The sequence below is a fragment of the Orcinus orca genome, chromosome 12 (assembly GCF_937001465.1).
Source record: "Orcinus orca chromosome 12, mOrcOrc1.1, whole genome shotgun sequence".
Classification (NCBI taxonomy): domain Eukaryota; kingdom Metazoa; phylum Chordata; class Mammalia; order Artiodactyla; family Delphinidae; genus Orcinus; species Orcinus orca.
This window is the reverse complement of record NC_064570.1, coordinates 14853833-14877346: the sequence shown is the minus strand read 5'-3', so window position 1 is coordinate 14877346 and position 23514 is coordinate 14853833. Positions and strand designations below refer to the sequence as shown.

The window sequence follows — 23514 nt, the reverse complement described above, 5'->3', positions numbered from 1 at the left end:
AAAAACAGGGCTGACGGCACAAAGGCAAAGATGAAAAATGCTACTCTGATTAAATGGATGAATGTTTTCCAGTCGGTACTGTTTATGATAGCATTACATTTCTCAGTTGTCAAAAGTTTTTTTGTTTTGTTTTGTTTTCGCTGCGTTGGGTCTTCATTGCTGAGCGTGGGCTTTCCCTAGTTGCGGTGAGCAGGGGCTACTCTTCATTGAGGTGCACAGGCTTCTCATTGTGGTGGCTTCTCTTGTTGTGGAGCACAGGCTCTAGGCGCACGGGCTTCAGTAGTTGCAGCATGTGGGCTCAGTAGTTGTGGCACATGGGCTTAGTTGCTCCACGGCATGTGGGATCGTCCCGGACCAGGGCTCGAACCCATGCCCCCTGCATTGGCAGGTGGATTTTCAACCACTGCACCACCAGGGAAGTCCAACACTTTTAATTTTAGCAACTTTAATTAGCATGAAAATTTAATCTATGAGTAAATTGGAGAAAGGCATTTTCCCTCTCTTTTATATATAACTTTCCACTTTAGACAAATGAAGATCTTTTTCAAACATTATTAAAAGGAAAGTTGCTTTTATTTAAACTTCAGAGAAAAAGAATTTTTAATACACTTATGATTGGGTGAAGGCAGGGCTTTATAATGAAATTTTCATGGTCATCTTAATGGTGCAGGGTTCCCCTTCCCACCCCCCCTTGTAAAAATAGATAGAATATGGTGATTTATGATGAGGTAATTCTATAGAGCCATTTTATTGAATACCTAATCCCCAGAGAGATTTGCTTGATGGCTGATATCCCAGAAGCAGTGCTCGGAAAACAATTACACCTAACTTGTTGGATCTGTTCACTCTTCTATGGCATGAGTCTCATGTTTAGATTGAAAACAGGGACATAGCAGTGTTCAGTTTTCTAGCTATAAGAATAATTTTATTTTTAAAACAATTATTTCAAATGAAGGAAGTGGGCTGTGATTTTGTAATGCTGTGCTTGCGAAAGGTCAGAAATCATCCTAAGCAAAACCACTGCGCACTCTAATATTCAAACTTACTTTCTGATGTACCAAATGGGACAAAGGAGAAACTGGTCTTAATACTTGGGCCCAGAGAACAGTATCAAAACAGCAACTTTATGGGTCAGAGTAGTTCACAGCATCATTTTAAGCACACATAAGTCAGCAGGGAGCCCTGGGCTGCATCCCAGGACTCGTGCTAATCAAAGTTGCTAAAATCCCCAGGGTGGCCTCAAAACAGCTCCTTTCAGAAAAGGATTGTTCTGATTTCCAGGGAAAGTCTTATAACACTTTAGCCTTAAATTTTCCGATTGTGGCAAGTTTGGTTATTATAAGAAAAATTATAAGTGAAAGGCCATCTTTTAAAGTGATTCACTGACTTGTCCCTGGAGGAAGGAACTGTGAGTTAATGGGGAGTGGTTAGTGGGAAGTGAAAAGACCCATTTGGTTTGGGATGGGAGCCCTGCTGGACTCACAGACTGAGTGTGGACACCCCTCCGGGTGGGGCCCTGCCTCTGCATAGGCAAGGGGGTGATGTAATGATATCCTTTTTCAATTCTCCTTAGCCAAGAAATTTATTAAGAATGTATTCCTGATTCACTGAGTTACCATCTTAATTGCTTCAGTTTCTCCAGATTCAGAACTTAATTGCATTGATTCCTACTACAAAAATGATACAGTGGTTATGATAGAACATTTTTGAAGTATACAGTAGAAAAGAAGAAAGTAACTTCTGACCCAGTCATCTTGAGATAACCATCTTAGATTTTTTCCTATGAAAAATTACACTCAATTTTATTGGATGGAATATAGTAGAAGGAAAAGAAAATAACATACTAAAAGCATTGCTGGAATTCTGATAACTCGTCTTCAAAAAGAGAAATATTGGTCCCTACAAGATTCTCCTAAAGTTTGAAATATGAGTGTATGTGTCTTTTGTGTTTTAAAGTCTTCATTTGTTTTAGCCATGTTCTGTTTTATGCAAGACAGTGGCTAAGAGTATTGGAGAAATTATTCACTGTGTAATTCTGTAGGTGAAATAGTCTTCATTCACAGGGGTATTTGTGATTTATTCCTGTAACATGCATTTATAAGTTGAGATCACATCCTAGAATGTAGCTTTTTCTTATTTCTCCATCATTTAAAGATAGAGGTAAGAAAGAGGGAAGCATATTTCTTTTCCTTAGTGGCTGGATAAGAGCTTTAGGTCAGATCTCTAGTGGTTCAAACAAAAGAAAACAAATCTCTCTCATTCTCTAGACTCTTGGCTTTGCCTAAATATGGTTTATAAAACTGAAGTGTTGCTAATCTTTAAACAACACCTGAGGGATATGATTTTCCAACACCCTTAATACATTTGACAATAGAACATTACAAAACACTTAACTTTTGTTTCTTGCAAAGAACTTCCAGGAAAATGGATAATTTAAAAGTAGAGTGGTCATGGACTTCCCTAGTGGCACAGTGGTTAAGAATCCACCTGCCAATGCAGGGGACACGGGTTCGACACCTGGTCCAGGGAGATGCCACATGCCGTGGAGCACCTAAGCCCGTCTGCCACATCTACTGAGCCTGCGCTCTAGAGCCTGTGAGCCACAACTACTGAGCCCATGTGCCACAACTACTGAAGCCCTCGTGCCTAGAGCCCATGCTCCGCAACAAGAGAAGCCACCGTAATGAGAAGCCCTAGCACCACAAGGAAGGGTAGCCCCCGCTCGCCACAACTAGAGAAAGCCCACGTGCAGCAATGAAGACTCAACGCAGCCAAAAATAAATAATTTTTTTTTTTTTAAAAAAGTGGCGTGGTCCAATATATACACTACCAAATGTAAAATAGATAGCTAGTAGGAAGCAGCCGCATAGCACAGGGAGATCAGCTCGATGCTTTGTGTCCACCTAGAGTCGTGGGATAGGGAGGGTCAGAGGGAGATGCAAGAGGGAGGGGATATGGGGATATATGTATATGTATAGCTGATTCACTGTGTTATATAGCAGAAATTAACACACCATTGTAAATCAATTATACTCCAATAAAGATGGTAAAAAAATTAAATAAATAGATAAATAAAGAGTAGAGTGGTGGAAAAAGAAGGAAATAGTTTCTTACTTCAAAAAAGTTACCATTAGCAATGTTTCTCTTCTCTAAGAGAGGATGTAGACTAAAGCATTTTACATGTATGTTTACTTTTCATAAACTTCCTAAGTGCCAACCCCAGTAGAATTCTTATAAAATGCCTCTGTGGTTTGAAATCCAGGTAATCCTCAAAGTTAATGCCCTAAAATATAATTTCTCAGTTTAGATGGAAAATTGGCTCTGTCACTTTTATGACAGGGATTTAAAAAAATTATCCAAGAAAGCCTGATCGTTCACAGAACACTTTAACTAGCTTGTCCTATAGGTGTTTTAGTCCTCCTTTTTATATAGGGTTGGCCAAAAAGTTTGTTCGGATTTTTCCGTAAGATGTTATGGAAAAACCCAAACGAACTCTTTGGCCAACTCAATACTTTGTATTCATACATGAAATTGCTTTGATTTTTTAATTTATTGTTTAAACATGCATACGATATGACAAGCACTTTACATTACCATATCACATTGAATTCTCACAAAACTCTACAAGGTTGAACAACATTAATTAACAGGCCCAGAGTCACAATTGCAGGTAAGCGGTAGAGGCAAGACTTTAAAGCAGTCAAACTCCAAATATGTGGCCCAATTGAGAGCCCCAAGGCTGTGCCAGGACCTACCTGGTAACATTTCTGTAGCTGTGCCATGACATCCTAACTTGCTTGGTTGGAAACGAGAACATCATTCATCGTCCTGGCATTTTACAAGGAACAATATGCTGAAAGTCTTTTTTTTTTCCCCAGGGAAGCTTGGATGCAGTTCTCCCGGTGTCCATGGTACTGGTCCCATCGCAGAAGACGTGAGTCTCCTTGCTGCCGCTCTGCGGATTCAGGTTTGTCTGACACAGCTATTTGAGAATTTTTGAGTTTGGAGCTTCAGTGAATAGTTGCTAACATTTGGAAGTGTTTTCTGTTTAGCAGACACAGTGTCAAACACTTTACAAACATGATGTCATTTAATTCTCACAACAATCCTGTAAGATAGTGTTATTCCCATTTGATAGATGAGAAGATGGAGACTTGGAAAATTTAAGTTACTTGCCTTTGGTCACATGACAGGTATGGGGCAGGGACCCACATCAGGGTCCTCTATTAGTTATCTATTGATGTGTAATAAATTACCCCCCAGATTTAGCCATTTAAAACAACAAACATTTATTATCTCAGTTTCTGTGGGTCACATATTTGGAGCCGCGTAGCCGGATGGTTCTGGCTTGGAGTCTCTCATGTGGTTGAAATCAAGATGGCGGGGCTGTAGTCATCTGAAGGGCTTGACTGGGGCCAGAGGAGTCAAGATGGCGCCCTCACATGGCTGTTGGCATGTGGTATTTAAATCCTCTTTGGCTATGGGCAGGATGCCTTTGTTCCTCATCCCCTGGATTTTTCCATGGGGCTGCTCACGATGTGGCAGCTGACTTCCCCCAGAATGAGGGATCAAAGGAGAGAGCAAGGAGGAAACTGCAGTAGGTTTTATGACCCAGTCTCCAGAGTCACATGCCACCACTTCCTCTTTTCTTCTTTGCTAGAACTGAGCCACCAATGTAGTTCACAACCCAGGGAAAGGGAATTGGGTTCACCTCTTGAAGACAGGAGTGTTAAAGAGTTTGTGGACATCTTTTTGAACCACCGCTATCTGTGTGACCTAAAGCCCAAGGTCTCCAGCTCCCCACTCCTGTGCGCTAGGCTGGTGCCGAAGACTGCAGTGAGGGTGCCGGCCAGCAGAGGCGTTAAGTAGCAGTAGAGAAACCTGAGCCTCTAATTAAACAGAAGCAGGTTTTAGTTCATTTCTTTCTTAATACATGCAATACCCAATTAAAAATTTTACTTCAAAATGGGACGTAGTGCATTTCTGTAAGGCATCTGTGTTACATTGCAACTAAAGGCAAATATTATTTCTATATATATATGTGTGAGTGTGTATGTATATATATATATATGTATATGTGTATATATATATGCATGTATCACTGATAATTCGGTTTGCTTGTTCTATTATATCAACTGTAGAAGGATTATGCTTGCAATGGTGCAGATGTTTGGTGAAGCTGGGCATCCCAGCTAGCCTGTCATGCATTCTCCTATTTCCCTCATTTTTCTTCTCTGAGGTGATGGTATAATTGTAATCCATGTACTTGATGCCTTTAGTGAATACAAACTTTAATAGTACTTGTATCTCACATTTTCTTTTTTAAGAAAAATCTGCACATTTAACTACATGTGAATAAAATTAGTCCTGGTGTTCACTTGGATTACTGTGCAACTTATACTCCTTTTCATGACAATATCCCTGAACGATATTCGATATTTTCTTAGTTTAGATGTGTAACCTGTCAGCTTTTACTTTTCTAACATGCTTTCCTTCCTATCCCTGTTGAAGAACATGGTTAGTAGCAGGAGATGGTTCCGTGAGCAGCAGTACAGGAGGTGGAGACTTCACTGCTTGAAACTTCAGCCTCTGTCCCCCGTACCAAGGTATTCAGGTGATTTGTTTATACTGACATCGGCTCACCAAAGTGCCTTAGATACCCAAAGTTACCCATTGGTTAGGGGCACAACTTGTGGTGTTATGGCTTTGATGGTGGATAATTTTCTCTAACCAAATTGCTGCACTATTTTTTCTTTCTTTTTTTTTTTTTTTTTTTTTTTTTGGGCCACGCTGTGCGGCATGCGGGACCTTATTTCCCTGACCAGGGGTCGAACCATGCCCCTGGCATTGGGAGCGCGAAGTCTTAACCACTGGACCGCCAGGGAAGTCCTGCTGCACCATTTTTTTCTGTCATTTAATTCCTCCAAAATTAAATGATAATGAACATGTTGACCATATTCTGTCAGTTCTAAGATGTAGATTTTTTTTAGTTTCTGAAATCAGGATGCACCTTATTGTCAATGATGTACCCTGTATTCAGTGGCAGTGTTTTTTCTTAAAATAATGGTATCTTAGATTTGACAGAATACGGTAATGTCATATTTGGAATACGCTTTTCAGTGTTAGAAATGCCCAACACACACGTCAGCTTGGTCTTCAGGGCCTTGTAGGTTTCTACATTGCGGGTAAATGACCAACCAAACCAAACGCCATTAGACGTGGGACCGGAGCTCTGCCTTCTTCAGAACGTGGTGGTACCTGCTCTCTGACAGGACACTCTGGGAGGGTCCAGATGGATATTTTCTTCAGCGAGGTATTTAATGAAGTGTGAAGTGTAAGCTACATATTCCCTCTGTATAAATTTGGAAATACAAACTGCAGGACAGTCTCAGCATGTGATTTTGGAACAATCCGCTAGATAAGCTATCTGAGCCAGGCAAATGCATTTTCCAGCCTCGTAGTGAATCCCCCATGGCCACCCCTCCTCCTGTGAATTGGCCCAATCCCCTTCCTACAGGACGCCCATAAGTCCAGCGCTTAACCAGGTGATGCTGTCTGCCAGCATGGAATACACAGGATGTAGGAGATAACACCACCCGGAATTGACTCTTTTTTCACTTGATAACCAGTTGCTTTTCAGAATTGACCTCTGTTTCCTTGGGCCACAGCCCAACACTAAGTTTCGATTATGCCCACCAGGCTGGTGAAACCCTCCAAGCTATGTTTTCACACCTCAAATAGACTAAACGTCTTAGTTATCTTCTGTGTTCATTAATACATAAATTCCAAGGAATGTTCTTTGTAATATCATCCCTGTAGTTGTGCAATCTGTTTCATAAAATAGTTTTTGAGGTTACTTATGTTGTTATAGAACCTTCATATTTAAAAGTCAATGAGTAAATTCTTACAGAGAGCTGAAAAAAAATTGAGAAGGATTCAGCCAAATTGTGTACAAATCCAAATAAATTCCACTTGGCGGGAAAAGCCCCTAAATTGCTTAACCAAATTTGATTCCTGCAGCCACTGGGGAAAGAAAGGCAGGCTGAGTAGTTTATAAATCACTCAGAAAATCAAAATGATGTCACCATCACTCTTCAGCTAGTGAAGAGAAAACCGTGGAGGTTTTGCAAGAGTAGGCTCTTCAATTTAGGAGATTGTGGGCGGAGAGAAACAGAAAAAAAAGGTGTAGTCAGGAAGGCGAAATGAAGTGGGAGCACGGACAGTGAAGGCTGGGGTGCTGTTGGTGGGGGAAGAATCAGAAAGGACAATGTAGGTGGACCTGGGGAAGGGGTTACCTAGCTGCAGGTACAGAGCTCCGCCCACATCTGGGCAGAGGCACCCTTCCCCCTCTCCCGCTCTAGTGGGCATTGGAAGTAGGTTTACTGTTACCTCTTGCACCAGAGTCAGGCTCCATGGGGTCATGGAGGAGAACATAGGGTAGTATGAGGACTGAGAGATTGTCTGCGGAAAAAATAGAGCAGGGGGCTGCCTACCAGTGGAGAGACCGCTGCGCCGCAAGATAGGGGCCCCAGGGTGAATCAGGAAGCTGCTGCATTGTCAGACATCAGCCCTCAAGACCAAGTCACAGACGGACGGAGGGGCCAGACCCCCGAAGAAAGAAGCGGCTGAGCTCAGGAGCCCCAAGAGGCTCTCTCTGAGAAGTCTTTTGATTTTCACAGCACTCCTGTTAAGATGAGCGGCAGCTTGCACATCTTAACCAGTGAAATAGAATAGTTGAGTTGTTTGCCCAGCGACACTCTGGAGTTCCTAAAATTTCCTGTGTCTGAAGTCGAGCCTCGGGCACTAGCTCCATTTACCGACAGTTATGTAATTAATGAAATATTTTGAAATACGATTTTTGACTTGAGAGGGAAAATATGGACACAGATAAAACAAAAGAGTATTTCCACATTTTTGAATTGCCAAGAGACACATGTGGCTAGCCCAGTAATAAGGCATTATGCAATAACCCCTCTATTCCTGGTTAAGGAATTCAGCGATGACCCATAAAAAACACTGTGCTCTATCGTGGAGTTATCTTGAGGGGTGGCCTTTGGACACGTGGTAATAATCCATCTCCTTTCCTATGGCAGAGGTGTATCCTGGCACCTGGGAAGAATTCTAGAATCTTTAAGAGTTGCTTCTCTATCTAAAGCCATGTACCGTTTTCTTACGCACTTTAATTGTTAGCAGTTGTACTTAATCCTACTTGGGAAAAAGGACCACAAAGCCATTGGATCTAATTGTTGGCATGGTGTACGGCTGTTTTCTACTCAAGCAGCGACCACCTAAGCTGAGCAGACTCTCTTACCTCTTATGTTTCCCCACCCAGTGATATCGAGATTTCAAGAGCACAGACTCCAAAAGCTGTGGATATCCTTGCCAAGGAGATAGGGTTGCTTGCAGATGAAATTGAAATCTATGGCAAAAGCAAAGCCAAAGTCCGTTTGTCCCTGCTAGAAAGGTTAAAGGATCAAGCAGATGGAAAATACGTCTTAGTTGCTGGGTAAGACTACTTTTAAAATCTCTTTTACTGAGAAGACGTTTATAAAACTCTCTTCCCTGTTTGTATCTGTCACCACACCCCTCAAATCCATCCTCTTCTCCACCCTGACATTATTTTGTCCATTTCGCTTGGCAGTCCTTCATTTGACATGAGGTAAGTTTTTATTTTCAGTGTAAAACAAATGAGTCTCCTCCACAGAACATACAGTGTAACGAGTTCCTAATCCAGGACTTCGCTTTTTGTTTCCCATATTGTGTTTTGATCACCCTGGTTCTGCCTTGGATTTTTCATTTTGCTTTTCATGATAAAAATTAAAATAAGAATTGAAAGTAAAATATTTTGAGCTGAATGGGTTGTTTTCCTACTTAGAAATAACATTGGAAAATGAACGGATCATTGTGTGAGACTTAGACTTTTCGATTAGTATCCTTAATATTTATGAATTTGCATTACAAAAACTCATCTCTCTTTCTTGCATTTCAGAATTAATATTGGGCCATTTACATTTGTGTTGCTCGTTTTACAAAAGGCAGATGCACAGTTTTTGTGAAAAGGAGCCATTTGCTTTATTTTAAAAAAAGAAATACATTCATCAGCTGAAAAACAATAGAAAACAAGGGATTTCAAATATTTATTTAATGTGAGCATTAGGAGCATACAAGGGAGCATTAGGAGACTGTATAACTTCCTTTGTTGTCTTGAAATGTCATTGCATTGACTTACTAATGATATATAGGCCAAGGCTTGGGGCACAAAACCCTATTTGTTAACAGGCAGAGACATTTTTGTAACTGGACTTGACTTCTAGTTAGCTTGGTTTTTACATATCTGATTATTCATGTAAGTGCTTTATTTCTTTTTCTGGTTATAAAAGTCATGCATACTTGTAAAACTATTTGAAGAATACAGAAAGTAAAAACAAGAAAGTATAAACGGCTGTTCACATTTGAGACCATCTTGACACAAAGGCAGTCTGTCATAAATGAGATCATTGTACACATGCTATTCTGTAAGTAACTTGATTATTTAACAATATGTTGTATACCTAGCTCCATGGGAGTCAGGACAGAGCTGTGTCATCATTTTGCACGACTACCTGACATGCTACTGCTCGCATCCCAGATTCTTCAATGTGCTGGGGGATAGGGCTTGGGGGGGGTGGTAAAAATGCCTGGGATGAGGGTGGGTTCCATTCTACACATCTTCCCAGCACCAAGAAACATAGCTGTGGCTCAGCCACTGATAGTAAAGCATGTTTCTCATTCTTCTTCAAGTGTATTAAGGCAGAAGAAAGGTTAGAAGGTATCATAGAGATGCCCCACAATTTATTTAACCAATTCTCTATTGATGGGCTCTAAAATTGTTCCCCATCTTTGGCCATTATAAGCAGTGCTGAAATTAACAACCATGGGCATGCATATTTGTGCATTTATCCAATAATCTGCTTAGGAACAATCCCTAGAGATGAATTCAATTTTTCATACCTATAAATAAAGATAAAACTACAGATAAAGCAAGATAGCATCCATAATATCACCTCTTTAATGGTCTAATAATTTCTTCATATCTCTTCCCCTCTTTCCTTTAGCCTCCCTCTGCCCCCCCACCTCACCCCCCATCCCAACCCCCAGCTCCTCTTTCCCCATCTCCTTCTGTTACTGTTTTCTAAGAGAGATGGACAGCTAGAGTCCTTCGGTGGCTGTGTTTTTAAGGAATTCATACCTTGCTGCAGCACCTCTGTTGCCTGTGGCTTAAACCTCTCTCAGACTTCCAGGTTCACCGCAGCTGGATTCCCAATCCTAATGGGATGCTCTCCAGCCTAGGACCCCAGCCCTGATGTCCCCATAACTGAGCTGTAGGAAACCTCTTTGAGGGGAGATGTGGCCTCAGCTGAGGCACCCTCTTGGGGGGTAGATCTGTGAAAGGAGCTGGCTGACGGCAGGGGGTGGGTACTCCTGGGTCCCAGAGTCTGGAGGAAACATCTCGTCAGTCAGTGTTGCTTTTCTGGAAGTGGGCTTCACGCAAGTTTGTTTACAGTGAATAAATTAACTCTGAGACATTAAGAACTTCAGAAGCAAATTTAGCATCTTATCCACAGATTTGCTTCCCTTCTTCCAGGATTTAGGTGCTCTTAGTAAGTGGGTCTGCTGGTTTTCTCACCCTGTTTAAGGTAGGAAGAACTAGGAAAACTCAGGAGGATGTGGTCTCAGTTTACGAAGGAAGAACCATGCAGCCGTTTTTCACATGGAAGGGCTGTGATTTACTCTGTTTTGGGCTTGTCAGTATTGGAAATAAAAGCACAAATCTAGACAAGGCCCTGCCCTTCACTGGGAACACAGAATTGATACTTGTAAAACAAAACCTGTGATGGTATTGTTATCAGATTCCAAACCTGAAGTCATAACCTGGCCTCCAGCCACATGCCAGAGAGTGACCGCCAGCCTGGCTGCCTAGATTGCCACTACGTGTTGGTCCATACCCAGTAGAACATCATTCCACTCTGTCTTAGCTGGCCTTTATGTGTGTAACTGATCGGAAGAAGCCAGGCTGCCATGTCATACGTAGAAGCCAAAATTAAACCTGAATTCTCAAGTACAGATTTAACCCAAGGACGTCAACAGTTCTTTTTCTGAAATTGTGGTATAAATTCCCTTACATAACGAAGACCTATGAAGGAACGAAAATCAAATTGTGTTGCTTTCACCTCCATTGAAAAAGAAGCTGGGGCTTCCCTGGTGGCGCAGTGGTTAAGAATCTGCGTGCAAACACAAGGGACACGGGTTCGAGCCCTGGTCTGGGAAGATCCCCAATGCCGCGGAGCAGCTAAACCCGTGCGCCACAATTACTGAGCCTGCGCTCTGAGCCCGCGAGCCACAACTACTGAGCCCGCGTGCCACAGCTACTGAAGCCCGTGTGCCTAAAGCCCATGCTCCACAACAAGAGAAGTCACCGCAATGAGAAGCCCACGTACTGCAACGAAGAGTAGCTCCCGCTCGCTGAAACTAGAGAAAGCCTGCGTGCAGCAACGAAGACCCAATGCAGCCAAAAATAAATTTAAAAAAAAAATAAATTTTTTTTAAAAAAGAAAAAGAAGCTGTGAGGGTAGGATTTTGAGATGTATATATGCATCTGTCTCAGAGCTTGGAGGTTTTTAGAAAAGACATATAACAGTGTATTCTATAAGAGAGGAATGAACTCCCCTCACCAACACAACAAGAGATATTTTTTAAGTGTGTAAACTGCCTTTGTTACCTAATCTTTTGATAGCTGGATGTTTGAAATCACTTTAAAACAGCAAAACAATCATTTATAATCTAAAATGAAAACTTCATTTGAAATAAAATCACCTTTAATTTTTGTCAGGTCAGTTATGGAAAAGTGACATTATCAAGCCCTTATACGCATGGTTGCAGCTTCTTAAGAAATATGAATTACCCGTCCACATAATTCAAAAAGAGTCATGTACCACAGTGTTTATTGCAGCACTATTTACGATAGCCATGACATGGAAGCAACCTAAGTGTCCATCGACAGATGAATGGATAAAGAAGATGTGGCACGTATATACAAAGGAATATTACTCAGCCATAAAAAGAAACAAAATTGAGTTATTTGTAATGAGGTGGATGGACCTAGAGTCTGTCATACAGAGTGAAGTAAGTCAGAAAGAGAAAAACAAATACCGTATGCTAACACATATATGTGGAATCTAAAAAAAAAAAAAAGTTCTGAAGAACCTAGGGGCAGGACAGGAGTAAAGACGCAGACGTAGAGAATGGACTTGAGGACATGGGGAGGGGGAAGGGTAAGCTGGGAGGAAGTGAGAGAGCGGCATGGACATATATATATACACTACCAACTGTAAAATAGATAGCTAGTGGGAAGCAGCAACATAGCACAGGGAGATCAACTCGGTGCTTTGTGACCACCTAGGGGGGTGGGATCAAGAGGAGATATGGGGATATATGTATATGTATAGGTGATTCACTTTGTTATAAAGCAGAAACTAACACACCATTGTAAAGCAATTATACTCCAATAAAGATGTTAAAAAAAAAAACTCAAAAAAAAAGCAGAACTCAAAAAAAGAAAAAGGATGTGGTACATATATACCACAAATAAAGATAAAATATTACTCAGCCATAAAAAAGAACGAAATAATGCCATTCATGACAACATGGATGGACCTAGAGATTGTCATACTGAGTTAAGTAAGTCAGATGGAGAAAGACAAAAACCATATGATATCACTTATATGTGACATCTAAAAAAAAATGATACAGATGAATTTATTCGCAAAACAGAAATAAAGTCACAGATGTAGAAAACAAACTTGTGGTTACCAGGAGGGAAAGCGGGTGGGAGGGATAAATTGGGAGATTGGGATTGACACATAGACACTACTATATAAAAAATAGATAAGTGATAAGGACCTACTGTATAGCCAGGGAGCTCTTCTCAATACTCTGTGATGACCTTTATGGGAAAATAATCTTAAAAAGAGTGGATATATGTATATGTATAACTGATTCACTTTGCTGTACAGCAGAAACTAACACAACATTGTAAATCAACTATACTCCAATAAATTTTTTTTAAATAATAAAAAAAAATAGATGGCTAGTGGGAAGCAGCTGCATAGCACAGGGAGATCAGCTCTGTGCTTTGTGACCACCTAGAGGGATAGGATAGGGAGGGTGGGAGGGAGACCAAGAGGGAGGGGATATGGGGATATATGTATACATATAGCTGATTCACTTTGTTATACAGCAGCAACTAACACAACATTATAAAGCAATTATACTCCAATAAAGATGTTAGGGAAAAAAAGAAATATAAATTACCAGTCCATTAAATGATTTTTTCCTTTTTTCTGAAAGTTTTTTTTTAAATCTGAAAATAATATTGACCCATTGAATAAAAATTTAGCATAAAGAAAAGTAAAAAGAAGGAGAAAACGAAATCTCTCATTACACAGAAGTATTCAAAATTTTTATATTTCCTTCCAGGATTGTATCTCTGCATCTGTCCTTTTTACACATTGAGATCATGCCATAAATACCATTTTGTGTCCTGCTTTTATCCCTGAATACTATAACATAAGTCTTCTCTCATGCTTTAGAAGAATTCAAATGCCCAAATAATTTTTCAGTAAAGCTAAATAATAAAATATTATTGCACGTTTGAATTCATGTATAAATGTGATTTGAATATATCAACAGTGGGATTAAAATATAAAACCATGGGATTAAAAAAACCTTCTACTATTAATAACCCAAATGCAAAACAGATTAATTCATTTTAAAATGCTATTCTTCAAACTTCAGAATTTCTTATTCCATCAGAATCATCTGTATTTCATCAGCTACACTTCACATGGTATTTACACCTACACATCACTTTATTTGCTCTGCCTGACAAAATGAAAAGTATTGGGAATTGTTCAGGGAAATATGCCAAAAGAATCTTAGGGTCTCCTGAGTTTTACATATTTTCCTAGTTACACTAATGAAAAGGAATTTGTTTGAGAACTTGACTCGGAGTGCAGCTGCAGGGCATTGAAAGTGTATGCCGAATGGGTCTCCATCCACCCTTTACTGATTTCCATGCAAAAGTTTTTAGAATTTTTCTGAATCGCTTGGACCCAGCAGTTAAAAAAGAAGCCCAAATTCAAAGTGTGAACAGACTGAATTTCATATTAAAGGAAAATATTCACATCACTATTTGTTTCTCTAGAGTGCCAAATACCTGATTTTATTTTAGTTTATTTTTTAATGTTACAAACCATTTTGGTCAGTGTAAAAATAACTTCTTTTGATTCTTCTAAGATTGTGATTTTCTGCCTTGTGCAACTATCTAAATATCTGTGAGTTTTCTTCTAGTTACTTTAGTTGCAGAGCAGAACAAAGGTATTTACAAGAGGCCAGGGACTTTGAACTATTTGCCTCAGTCAAGTGTAATGGGAAACAACAAATGGACCATGGTTATCCTTTTTTTTTTTTTTTTTTTAATGAACAGACTATTATTTTTTTAATGACTTAGGACAAGCTTTACTAATTGTTTTTTTTTAACATCTTTATTGGAGTATAATTGCTTTACAATGGTGTGTTAGTTTCTGCTTTATAACAAAGTGAATCAGCTATACATATACATATATCCCCATATCCCCTCCCTCTTGCATCTCCCTCTGACCCTCCCTATCCCACCACTCTAGGTGGACACAAAGCACCGAGCTGATCTCCCTGTGCTATGCGGCTGCTTCCCACTAGCTATCTATTTTACATTTGGTAGTGTATATATGTCCATGCCACTCTCTCACTTCCTCCCAGCTTACCCTTCCCCCTCCCTGTGTCCTCAAGTCCATTCTCTACATCTACGTCTTTATTCCTCTCCTGCCCCTAGGTTCTTCAGAACCTTTTTTTTTTTTTTTTAGATTCCATATATACGTGTTACCATACAGTATTTGTTTTTCTCTTTCTGACTTACTTCACTCTGTATGACAGACTCTAGGTCCATCCATCTCACTACAAATAACTCAATTTCGTTTCTTTTTATGGCTGAGTAATATTCCATTGTATATATGTGCCACATCTTCTTTATCCATTTATCTGTCGATACGCACTTAGGTTGCTTCCATGTCTTGGCTATTGTAAATAGTGCTGCAGTGAATATTCTGGTACATGACTCTTTTTGAATTATGGTTTTCTCAGGGTATATGCCCAGTAGTGGGATTGCTGGGTCGTATGGTAGTTCTATTTGTAGTTTTTTAAGGAACCTCCATACTGTTCTCCATAGTGGCTGTATCAATTTACATTCCCACCAACAGTGCAAGAGGGTTCCCTTTTCACCGCACCCTCTCCAGCATTTATTGTTTGTAGATTTTTTGAGATGACCATCCTGACTGGTGTGAGGGGATACCTCATAGTAGTTCGGATTTGCAATTGTCTAATGATTAGTGATGTTGAACATCCTTTCATGTGTTTGTTGGCAATCTGATATCTTCTTTGGAGAAATGTCTGAGTCTTCTGCCCATTTTTGGATTGGGTTGTTTGTTTTTTTGTAGCTGAGCTGCATGAGCTGCTTGTAAATTTTGGAGATTAATCCTTTCAGTTGCTTCATTAGCAAATATTTTCTCCCACTCTGAGGGTTGTCTTTTCGTCTTGTTTATGGTTTCCTTTGCTGTGCAAAAGCTTTTAAGTTTCATTAGGTCCCACTTGTTTATTTTTGTTTTTATTTCCATTTCTCTAAGGGGTGTGTCAAAAAGGATCTTGCTGTGATTTATGTCATAGAGTGTTCTGCCTATGTTTTCCTCCAAGAGTTTTAAAGTGTCTAGCCTTACATTTAGGTCTTTAATCCATTTTGAGTTTATTTTTGTGTATGGTGTTAGGGAGTGTTCTAATTTCATTCTTTTACATGTAGCTGTCCAGTTCTCCCAGCACCACTTATTGAAGAGGCTGTCTTTTCTCCACTGTATATTCTTGCCTCCTTTATCAAAAATAAGGTGACCATATGTGCGTGGGTTTATCTCTGGGTTTTCTATCCTGTTCCATTGATCTATATTTCTGTTTTTGTGCCAGTACCATCCTGTCTTGATTACTGTAGCTTTGTAGTGTTGTCTGAAGTCTGGGAGCCTGATTCCTCCAGCTCCGTTTTTCTTTTCTCAAGATTGCTTTGGCTATTTGGGATCTTTTGTGTTTCCATACAAATTGTGAAATTTTTTGTTCTAGTTCTGTGAAAAATACCGTTGGTAGTTTGATAGGGATTGCACTGAATCTGTAGATTGCTTTGGGTAGTAGAGTCATATTCACAATATTGATTCTTCCAATAAAAGAATATGGTATATCTCTCCATCTGTTTGTATAATCTTTATTTTCTTTCATCAGTGTCTTATCGTTTTCTGCATACAGGTCTTTTGTGTCCTTAGGTAGCTTTATTCCTAGGTATTTTATTCTTTTTGTTGAAATGGTAAATGGAAGTGTTTCCTTAATTTCTCTTTCAGATATTTCATCATTAGTGTATAGGAATACAAGAGATATCTGTTCATTAATTTTGTATCCTGCTACTTTACCAAATTCATTGATTAGCTCTAGTAGTTTTCTGGTAGCATCTTTAGGATTCTCTATGTATAGTATCATGTCATCTGCAAACAGTGACAGTTTTATTTCTTCTTTTCTGATTTGGGTTCCTTTTATTTCTTTTTCTTCTGTAATTGATGTGGCTAAAACTTCCAAAACTATGTTGAATAATAATGGTGGGAGTGGACAACCTTGTCTTGTTCCTGATCTTATAGGAAATGGTTTCATTTTTTCACCATTGAGAACAATGTTGGCTGTGGGCTTGTCATATATGGCCTTTATTATGTTGAGGTAAGTTCCCTCTATGCCTACTTTCTGGGGTTTTTTTATATAAATGGGTGTTGAATTTTGTCAAAAACTTTTTCTGCATCTATTGAGATGATCATAAGGTTTTTCTCCTTCAATTTGTTAATATGGTGTATCACGTTGATTGATTTGCGTATATTGAAGAATCCTTGCATTCCTGGGATAAACCCCACTTGATCGTGGTGTATGAGCCTTTTAATATGCTGTTGGATTCTGTTTACTAGTATTTTGTTGAGGATTTTTGCCTCTGTGTTCATCAGTGATGTTGGCCTTTAGTTTTCTTTCTTTGTGACATCTTTGTCTGGTTGTGGTATCAGGGTGATGGTGGCCTCGTAGAATGAATTTGGGAGTGTTCGTCCCTTTGCTATATTTTGGAAGAGTTTGAGAAGGGTAGGTGTTAGCTGTTCTCTAAATGTTTGGTAGAATTCCCCTGTGAAGCCATCTGGTCCTGGGCTTTTGTTTGTTGGAAGATTTTTAATCACAGTCTCAATTCAGTGCTTGTGATTGGTCTGTTTACATTTTCTGTTTCTTCCTGGTTCAGTCTTGGAAGGTTGTGCTTTTCTAAGAATTTGTCCATTTCTTCCAGGCTGTCCATTTTATTGGCATATAGCTGCTTGTAGTAATCTCTCATTATCCTTTGTATTTCTGCAATGTCAGTTGTTATTTCTCCTTTTTCATTTCTAATTCTATTGATATGAGTCTTCTCCCTTTTTTTTTCTTGATGAGTCTGACTAATGGTTTATCAACTTTCTTTATCTTCTCAAAGAACCAGCTTTTAGTTTTATTGATCTTTGCTATTGTTTCCTTCATTTCTTTTTCATTTATTTCTGCTCTGATCTTTATGATTTCTTTCCTTCTGCTAACTTTGGGGGTTTTTTGTTCTTTCTCTAATTGCTTTAGGTGTAAGGTTAGGTTGTTTATTTGAGATGTTTCTTGTTTCTTGAGGTAGGATTGTATTGCTATAGACTTCCCTCTTAGAACTGCTTTTGCTGCATCCCATAGGTTTTGGGTCATTGTGTTTTCATGTCATTTGTTTCTAGGCACTTTTTGATTTCCTCTTTGATTCCTTCAGTGATCTCTTGGTTATTTAGTAGTGTATTGTTTAGCCTCCATGTGTTTGTAGTTTTTACAGATTTTTTCCTGTAATTGATATCTACTCTCATAGCACTGTGGTCGGAAAAGAAACTTGATGCGATTTCAATGTTCTTAAATTTACCAAGGCTTGATTTGTGACCCAAGATATGATTTATCCTGGAGAATGTTCCATGAGCACTTGAGAAGAAAGTGTACTCTGTTGTTTTTGGATGGAGTGTCCTATAAATATCAATTAAGTCCATCTTGTTTAATGTATCATTTAAAGCTTGTGTTTCCTTATTTATTTTCATTTTGGATGATCTGTCCATTGGTGAAAGTGGGGTGTTCAAGTCCCCTACTGTGATTGTGTTACTGTCGATTTCCCCTTATATGGCTGTTAGCATTTGCCTTATGTATTGAGGTGCTCCTATGTTGGGTGCATAAATATTTACAATTGTTATATCTTCTTCTTGGATCGATCTCTTGATCATTATGTAGTGTCCTTCTTTGTCTCTTCTAAGAGTCTTTATTTTAAAGTCTATTTTGTCTAATATGAGAATTGCTACTCCAGCTTTCTTTGCTTTCCATTTGCATGGAATATCATTTTCTATCCCCTCACTTTCAGTCTGTATGTGTCTCTAGGTCTGAAGTGGGTCTCTTGTAGACAGCAAATATCTCAGTCTTGTTTTTGTATCCATTCAGCCAATCTGTGTCTTTTGGTGGGAGCATCTAGTCCATTTACATTTAAGGTAATTATCAATATGTATGTTATATTCCCATTTTCTTAGTTGTTTTGGTTTCATTATTGTAGGTCTTTTCCTTCTCTTGTGTTTCTTGCCTAGAGAAGTTCCTTTAGCAGTTGTTGTAAAGCTGGTTTGGTGGTGCTGAACTCTCTCAGCTTTTGCTTGTCTGTAAAGTTTTTAATTTCTCCATCGAATCTGGATGAGATCCTTGCTGGGTAGAGTAATCTTGGTTGTAGGTTTTACCCTTTCAGCGCTTTAAATATGTCCTGCCACTTCCTTCTGGCTTGCAGAGTTTCTGCTGAAAGATCAGCTGTTAACCTTATGGGGATTCCCTTGTGTATTATTTGTTGTTTTTCCCTTGCTGCTTTTACTATGTTTTCTTTTCATTTAACATTTGATAATTTGATTAATATGTGTCTTGGCGTGTTTCTTCTTGGAGTTATCATGTATGGAACTCTCTGTGCTTCCTCGACTTGATTGACTATTTCCGTTTCCATATTAGGGAAGTTTTCAATTATAATGTCTTCAAATATTTTCTTAGACCCTTTCTTTTTCTCTTCTTCTTCTGGGACCCCTATAATTCTCATGTTGGTGTATTTAATATTGTCTCAAAGGTCTCTTGAGATTGTCCTCAATTCTTTTCATTCTTTTTTCTTTATTCTGCTCTGCGGTAGTTATTTCCACTATTTTGTCTTCCAGGTCAGTTATCCGTTCTTCTGCCTCAGTTATTCTGCTATTGAGTCCTTGTAGAGAATTTTTAATTTCATTTATTGTGTTGTTCATCATTGTTTGTTTGCTCTTTAGTTCTTCTAGGTCCTTGTTAAACATTTCTTATATTTTCTCCATTCTATTTCCAAGATTTTGGGTCATCTTTACTATCCTTACTCTGATTTCTTTTTCAGGTAGACTCCCTATTTCCTCTTGATTTGTTGGGTCTGGTGGGGTTTTATCTTGCTCCTTCATCTGCTGTGCATTCCTCTGTTTTCTCATTTTGCTTAACTTACTGTGTTTGGGGTCTTCTTTTCACAGGCTGCGGGTTTGTAGTTCCCATTGTTTTTGGTGTCTGCCCCCAGTGGCTAGGTTTGGTTCAGTGGGTTGTGTAGGCTGGTGCCTGTGTTCTGGTGGGTCAGGCTGGATCTTGTCTTTCTGCTGGGCAGGACCATGTCCGTTGGTGTGTTTTAGGGTGACTGTGACCTTATTATGATTTTAGGCAGCTTCTCTGCTAATGGGTAAGGTTGTGTTCCTGTCTTGCTAGTTGTTTGGCATAGGGTGTCCAGCACTGTAGCTTGCTGGTCGTTGAGTGGACCTGGGTCTTATCGTTGAGTTGGAGATGTCTGGGAGATCTCCAACTCGTTCAATTCGTTTTTACTGTAGTTGACAGTGAATAACATTTGTTTTAGAAAAGGTGTCATTTCTTTTTCTAATGTTTTTTGCTCATCTATGCCTGGACATGTGACAGAAACGCAATGGAAATAGTCTTTCACCTCAGCAAGCTTGTAGTCCTAATGCCCCCTGAAAAGTTAGATAATAAGCACGAAATGAGTCCTGTGGGAAGTTGGAGGGAGCAGATAAATATCCTAGGAGAAGATGTGGAAGCTAATGAGCAGAACCCCCAGTTCCATTTCCATAAACTCCAGGCTCTTACAGAAAAAGAAATTAGGTTAACGTGGTGCTTATTCTTTCCTCAGTCAACTTGATAGTTTGGAAGGTGAGCTAAGGATCGTGAGACGACAATTAAGCCAGATTTTGATGCCAAATGTAGGAATTGAGGTGAAATAAAATTTTTTTGGTAGCTCTCCTTTGATTGCTCCCCGTAAATACTTCCTCCTTTCTGCTTTTCCTGAATTGTATCAGTTGGCAGAACGCTCAGCAGTCCTGTGTTTCTCATTAAGAGCTGGACGCCTAGCTGGAGTTTTTGGGAGGTCATCTCTGGGCGTGTCTGCTTTTGGCTCTCGCCAGCAGCATTGTGAGCATATCCTTAGGGATGAAAATCTAATCCTTCATGTGACACATTTAAGTAAAGCCTCTCTTCCTTTGCAAGAAGTAAATACCAGTACAGTACTCAATCCACCCTACATCTGACCTGCATTTTCTTTACGTAAGATCGTGATGCCTGTGGCTCTTGGTTAGAAGTGCACGTCACCGAGGAGCATTCCAGTGGGATCACTAGCTCCCTGCCAGTGGCCTCCTTGTTGCTCCATCCAGTGACCGCTTTTCACTGGACTGCATTTGAGTCTGGGGATGCTTCCATGGCTCCCTTCGAAGATTCCCCTGTCACACCTCTGCCTCCTGTCAGGGTTTCCCGAACTTAATACTGCTCCTTCTTAGTTTCCCTTTGCTCTCTTCTAACTATTCCCTAAGAGACCATGTTCTTAACAATTCTGTCTTTATCCCTTTTGTACTCTGTTCCCTCCACTGGCTGATCGTCCCCATTCCCATGCTTTAAATTACTCAATTATCGATAATGATTTCCATCCATAGAAATAACCTAGTGAAGTCAGATGACTTGCCTGGGTTTAATTTCCAGCTCTACTGCTTACTAATTGTATGGCCTTGGGCAGGATACTTAAAATTCCTGTGCCTTAGCTTCCTCGTTTATCAAATGAAGATTAACCCAACAAATATAAAGCAGAGAACCTAGCATATTAACTACCCCAAACCCACCCTCCCTTTTATCTGGCGAACTCTCATTCATTTGTCAGGTCTCAGCTTAGATGTTACTTCCACCAGGAAGCCTTCCCTGCTGTCCCAAGTCTACTTGGATCGTCCTGTGTGCTCTCATAATATAGTGTAATTGCCCTGTTTGCTCTGTCTCAGCGTTTCTCACATTCATTGTAACTGCTCATTGATCTCTCCACATCTCCCATCGGCCATAAGCTCTGTGAGGTCAGCAGTGGAGTCCAGTGTGGTCGTCACTGTGTCCCCGGGGTCTAGTTACCTGGACACAGTGGTACTTAAGAAATATTTGCTGAAAGAGTGATTGATTGTATTGCTGTGGTGGACGGAGATAGTTGTATTGCTTCTTTGTGGTCACATCGCTGGGTTTTTTGGGTCAGAAAACTCTGTCATCAGTTTTGTTTTGGTTGAGCGTCCTAGACAATCTGGCTCACAGCATCTAACCCACAGAAGACTAAATTGTAAGGCAAAAGAAGTTTTTAAACTTGTAACAGTGGTTAGGATATGCCAAGGAGCAATTTCATGGGTCTTTACTTGGGAATGTAATAGACGCCTGTCCCATTACTTAATTCTTTGATGTGAGCCTCTGATGCTTGGCTCTGTAGGGTGTGTGCTCAACAGTGAGCTCCCAGAGCAGACTTGACCTCCTGAGTGTGCTTAGGAGCTGTGGACTTACTCCTTCCCAATACTGGAAGGGAGAGGCTGAGTGTGTCTGTAGGAAGCTACAGGAATGCAGATATCTCCTCTTTAGGACAAAGAACTTGTCTCACTGTAAAAGCTGTCAGGAAATGAATGGGCCACCCTGGAGGTAATGAGCCTCCGGCACAGCTTGTGTTTAAACATGGCTGGACAAGCCCCGGACACTGATATCTAGAAGGAGATGGATGAATGGGGACATTAGAATCCCTTCCAAAATGAGAGTCTGGCCATGCCTCACCACCCCTGGACCGTTGACTTAGGCCTCGTGCCCTCTTAATGCCCTTGGTAAATGGCCCTGGAAGAACAAATGCCAAATTATCCATCAGCAAGAAAATGACATCAGCTTAATTATTTAAATCGTTTTGATGAATAATTCTTTGCCGTTTCTTGAAGTTGATAGTGTTATTGGCACTAGTGCTGAATTAACTTTTCTTTCTTGGCACTCTCGGTAAAGATATGTCTATATCTTGATTTTAGCTTAAGCGCGGACTTTTGTGATGTGGGTAGACCATAAAAAGATCCAAGGAAGTTGAATGGTTCAATGATTCTGGGGTGGCCTGGTCTCTCTCAGTCTCCTCCGAGTTGGTTCTTGTACCATAGATTGACTGTGCATAGATTGTCTAGAAAATATTAAATTTACTGTTCCTTTTCCCCCACACCAGGATCACACCCACCCCTCTGGGAGAAGGGAAAAGTACAGTTACAATTGGGCTCGTGCAGGCATTGACTGCGCACCTGAATATCAACTCCTTTGCCTGTCTGAGGCAGCCTTCTCAAGGACCGACTTTTGGAGTGAAAGGTAGTTTATTTAACAACTAGTATGTTTTTCAGGGCAAAATTTATCACCGACAATCGTGGAGTTACAGCTTACTAGAGGAACTGATACATTTCATCTCTACATGCACTCCTGCAGCCCTCCCCCCCTCCCCCTCCCCCCTGCACATTCAGGAGGTCGCCGCAGCATGATCCTCCCGCAGAGAGAGCTTCAGGGGGGAGGTCTCAGCGGAGCCCCTCAGGAAGCCGATTCCCTTGCTTCCCTTGAGTGATGGTTGGGCTCTCGCTCGGGACTCCAGCCTTGAGCAGAAAGCCTTCCATTTCATCAGTACCTTCTTTGCCGAGCGGTTTTGAAACTCAGCTGTTTATATTGGTGTTTTGTCATCCCAGCCAAGCTTAAAGGTCTTTCCATCCAAACCGTTAAGAGATCCCTTAGGTCAGCCCCAAGCCTCATGTCATTGGAGTTGCTGTGTGGGCCCCAAGGAGCTCTGGAAACCGGCTGTGGACCGCGAGATGCAATGAACTTCCTCTGTGGCTGTGGTTGGGCTGCGATCTGGCACCTCCACAGTCACTAGTCTTGCTTCGTGGATTTATCATGAATCATTCTTCAGCTCACTTTATAATAGCCTTTACTGCTACAATTACTGCTTGTTCTCGGTAC

The 23514-nt window shown here is 40.3% G+C and overlaps 1 protein-coding gene and 1 long non-coding RNA gene across 8 annotated transcripts in view; one reads left to right on the top strand and one right to left on the bottom strand.

The window, feature by feature from the left end:
• The window catches only part of MTHFD1L (methylenetetrahydrofolate dehydrogenase (NADP+ dependent) 1 like), a 199920-nt gene that overhangs the window by 30841 nt on the left and 145565 nt on the right, over positions 1–23514 (top strand). For 6 of the 7 annotated variants that reach the window (XR_004476641.2, XM_049695148.1, XM_004263713.4 and 3 more), the window contains exons 9-12: positions 3879–3967; positions 5512–5606; positions 8333–8506; positions 22742–22878. Coding sequence is in view for 5 of the 7 variants with exons in the window: in XM_049695148.1 (XP_049551105.1) it covers positions 3879–3967; positions 5512–5606; positions 8333–8506; positions 22742–22878 (495 nt within the window). In the remaining 2 variants the exon portion in view is untranslated. Of the gene's footprint in view, positions 1–3878; positions 3968–5511; positions 5615–8332; positions 8507–22741; positions 22879–23514 lie in introns of those variants that run through there. The other variant, XR_007470425.1, reaches the window with a different exon arrangement.
• The window catches only part of LOC125960615 (uncharacterized), a 292168-nt gene that overhangs the window by 163470 nt on the left and 105184 nt on the right, over positions 1–23514 (bottom strand). The window lies entirely within an intron of this gene.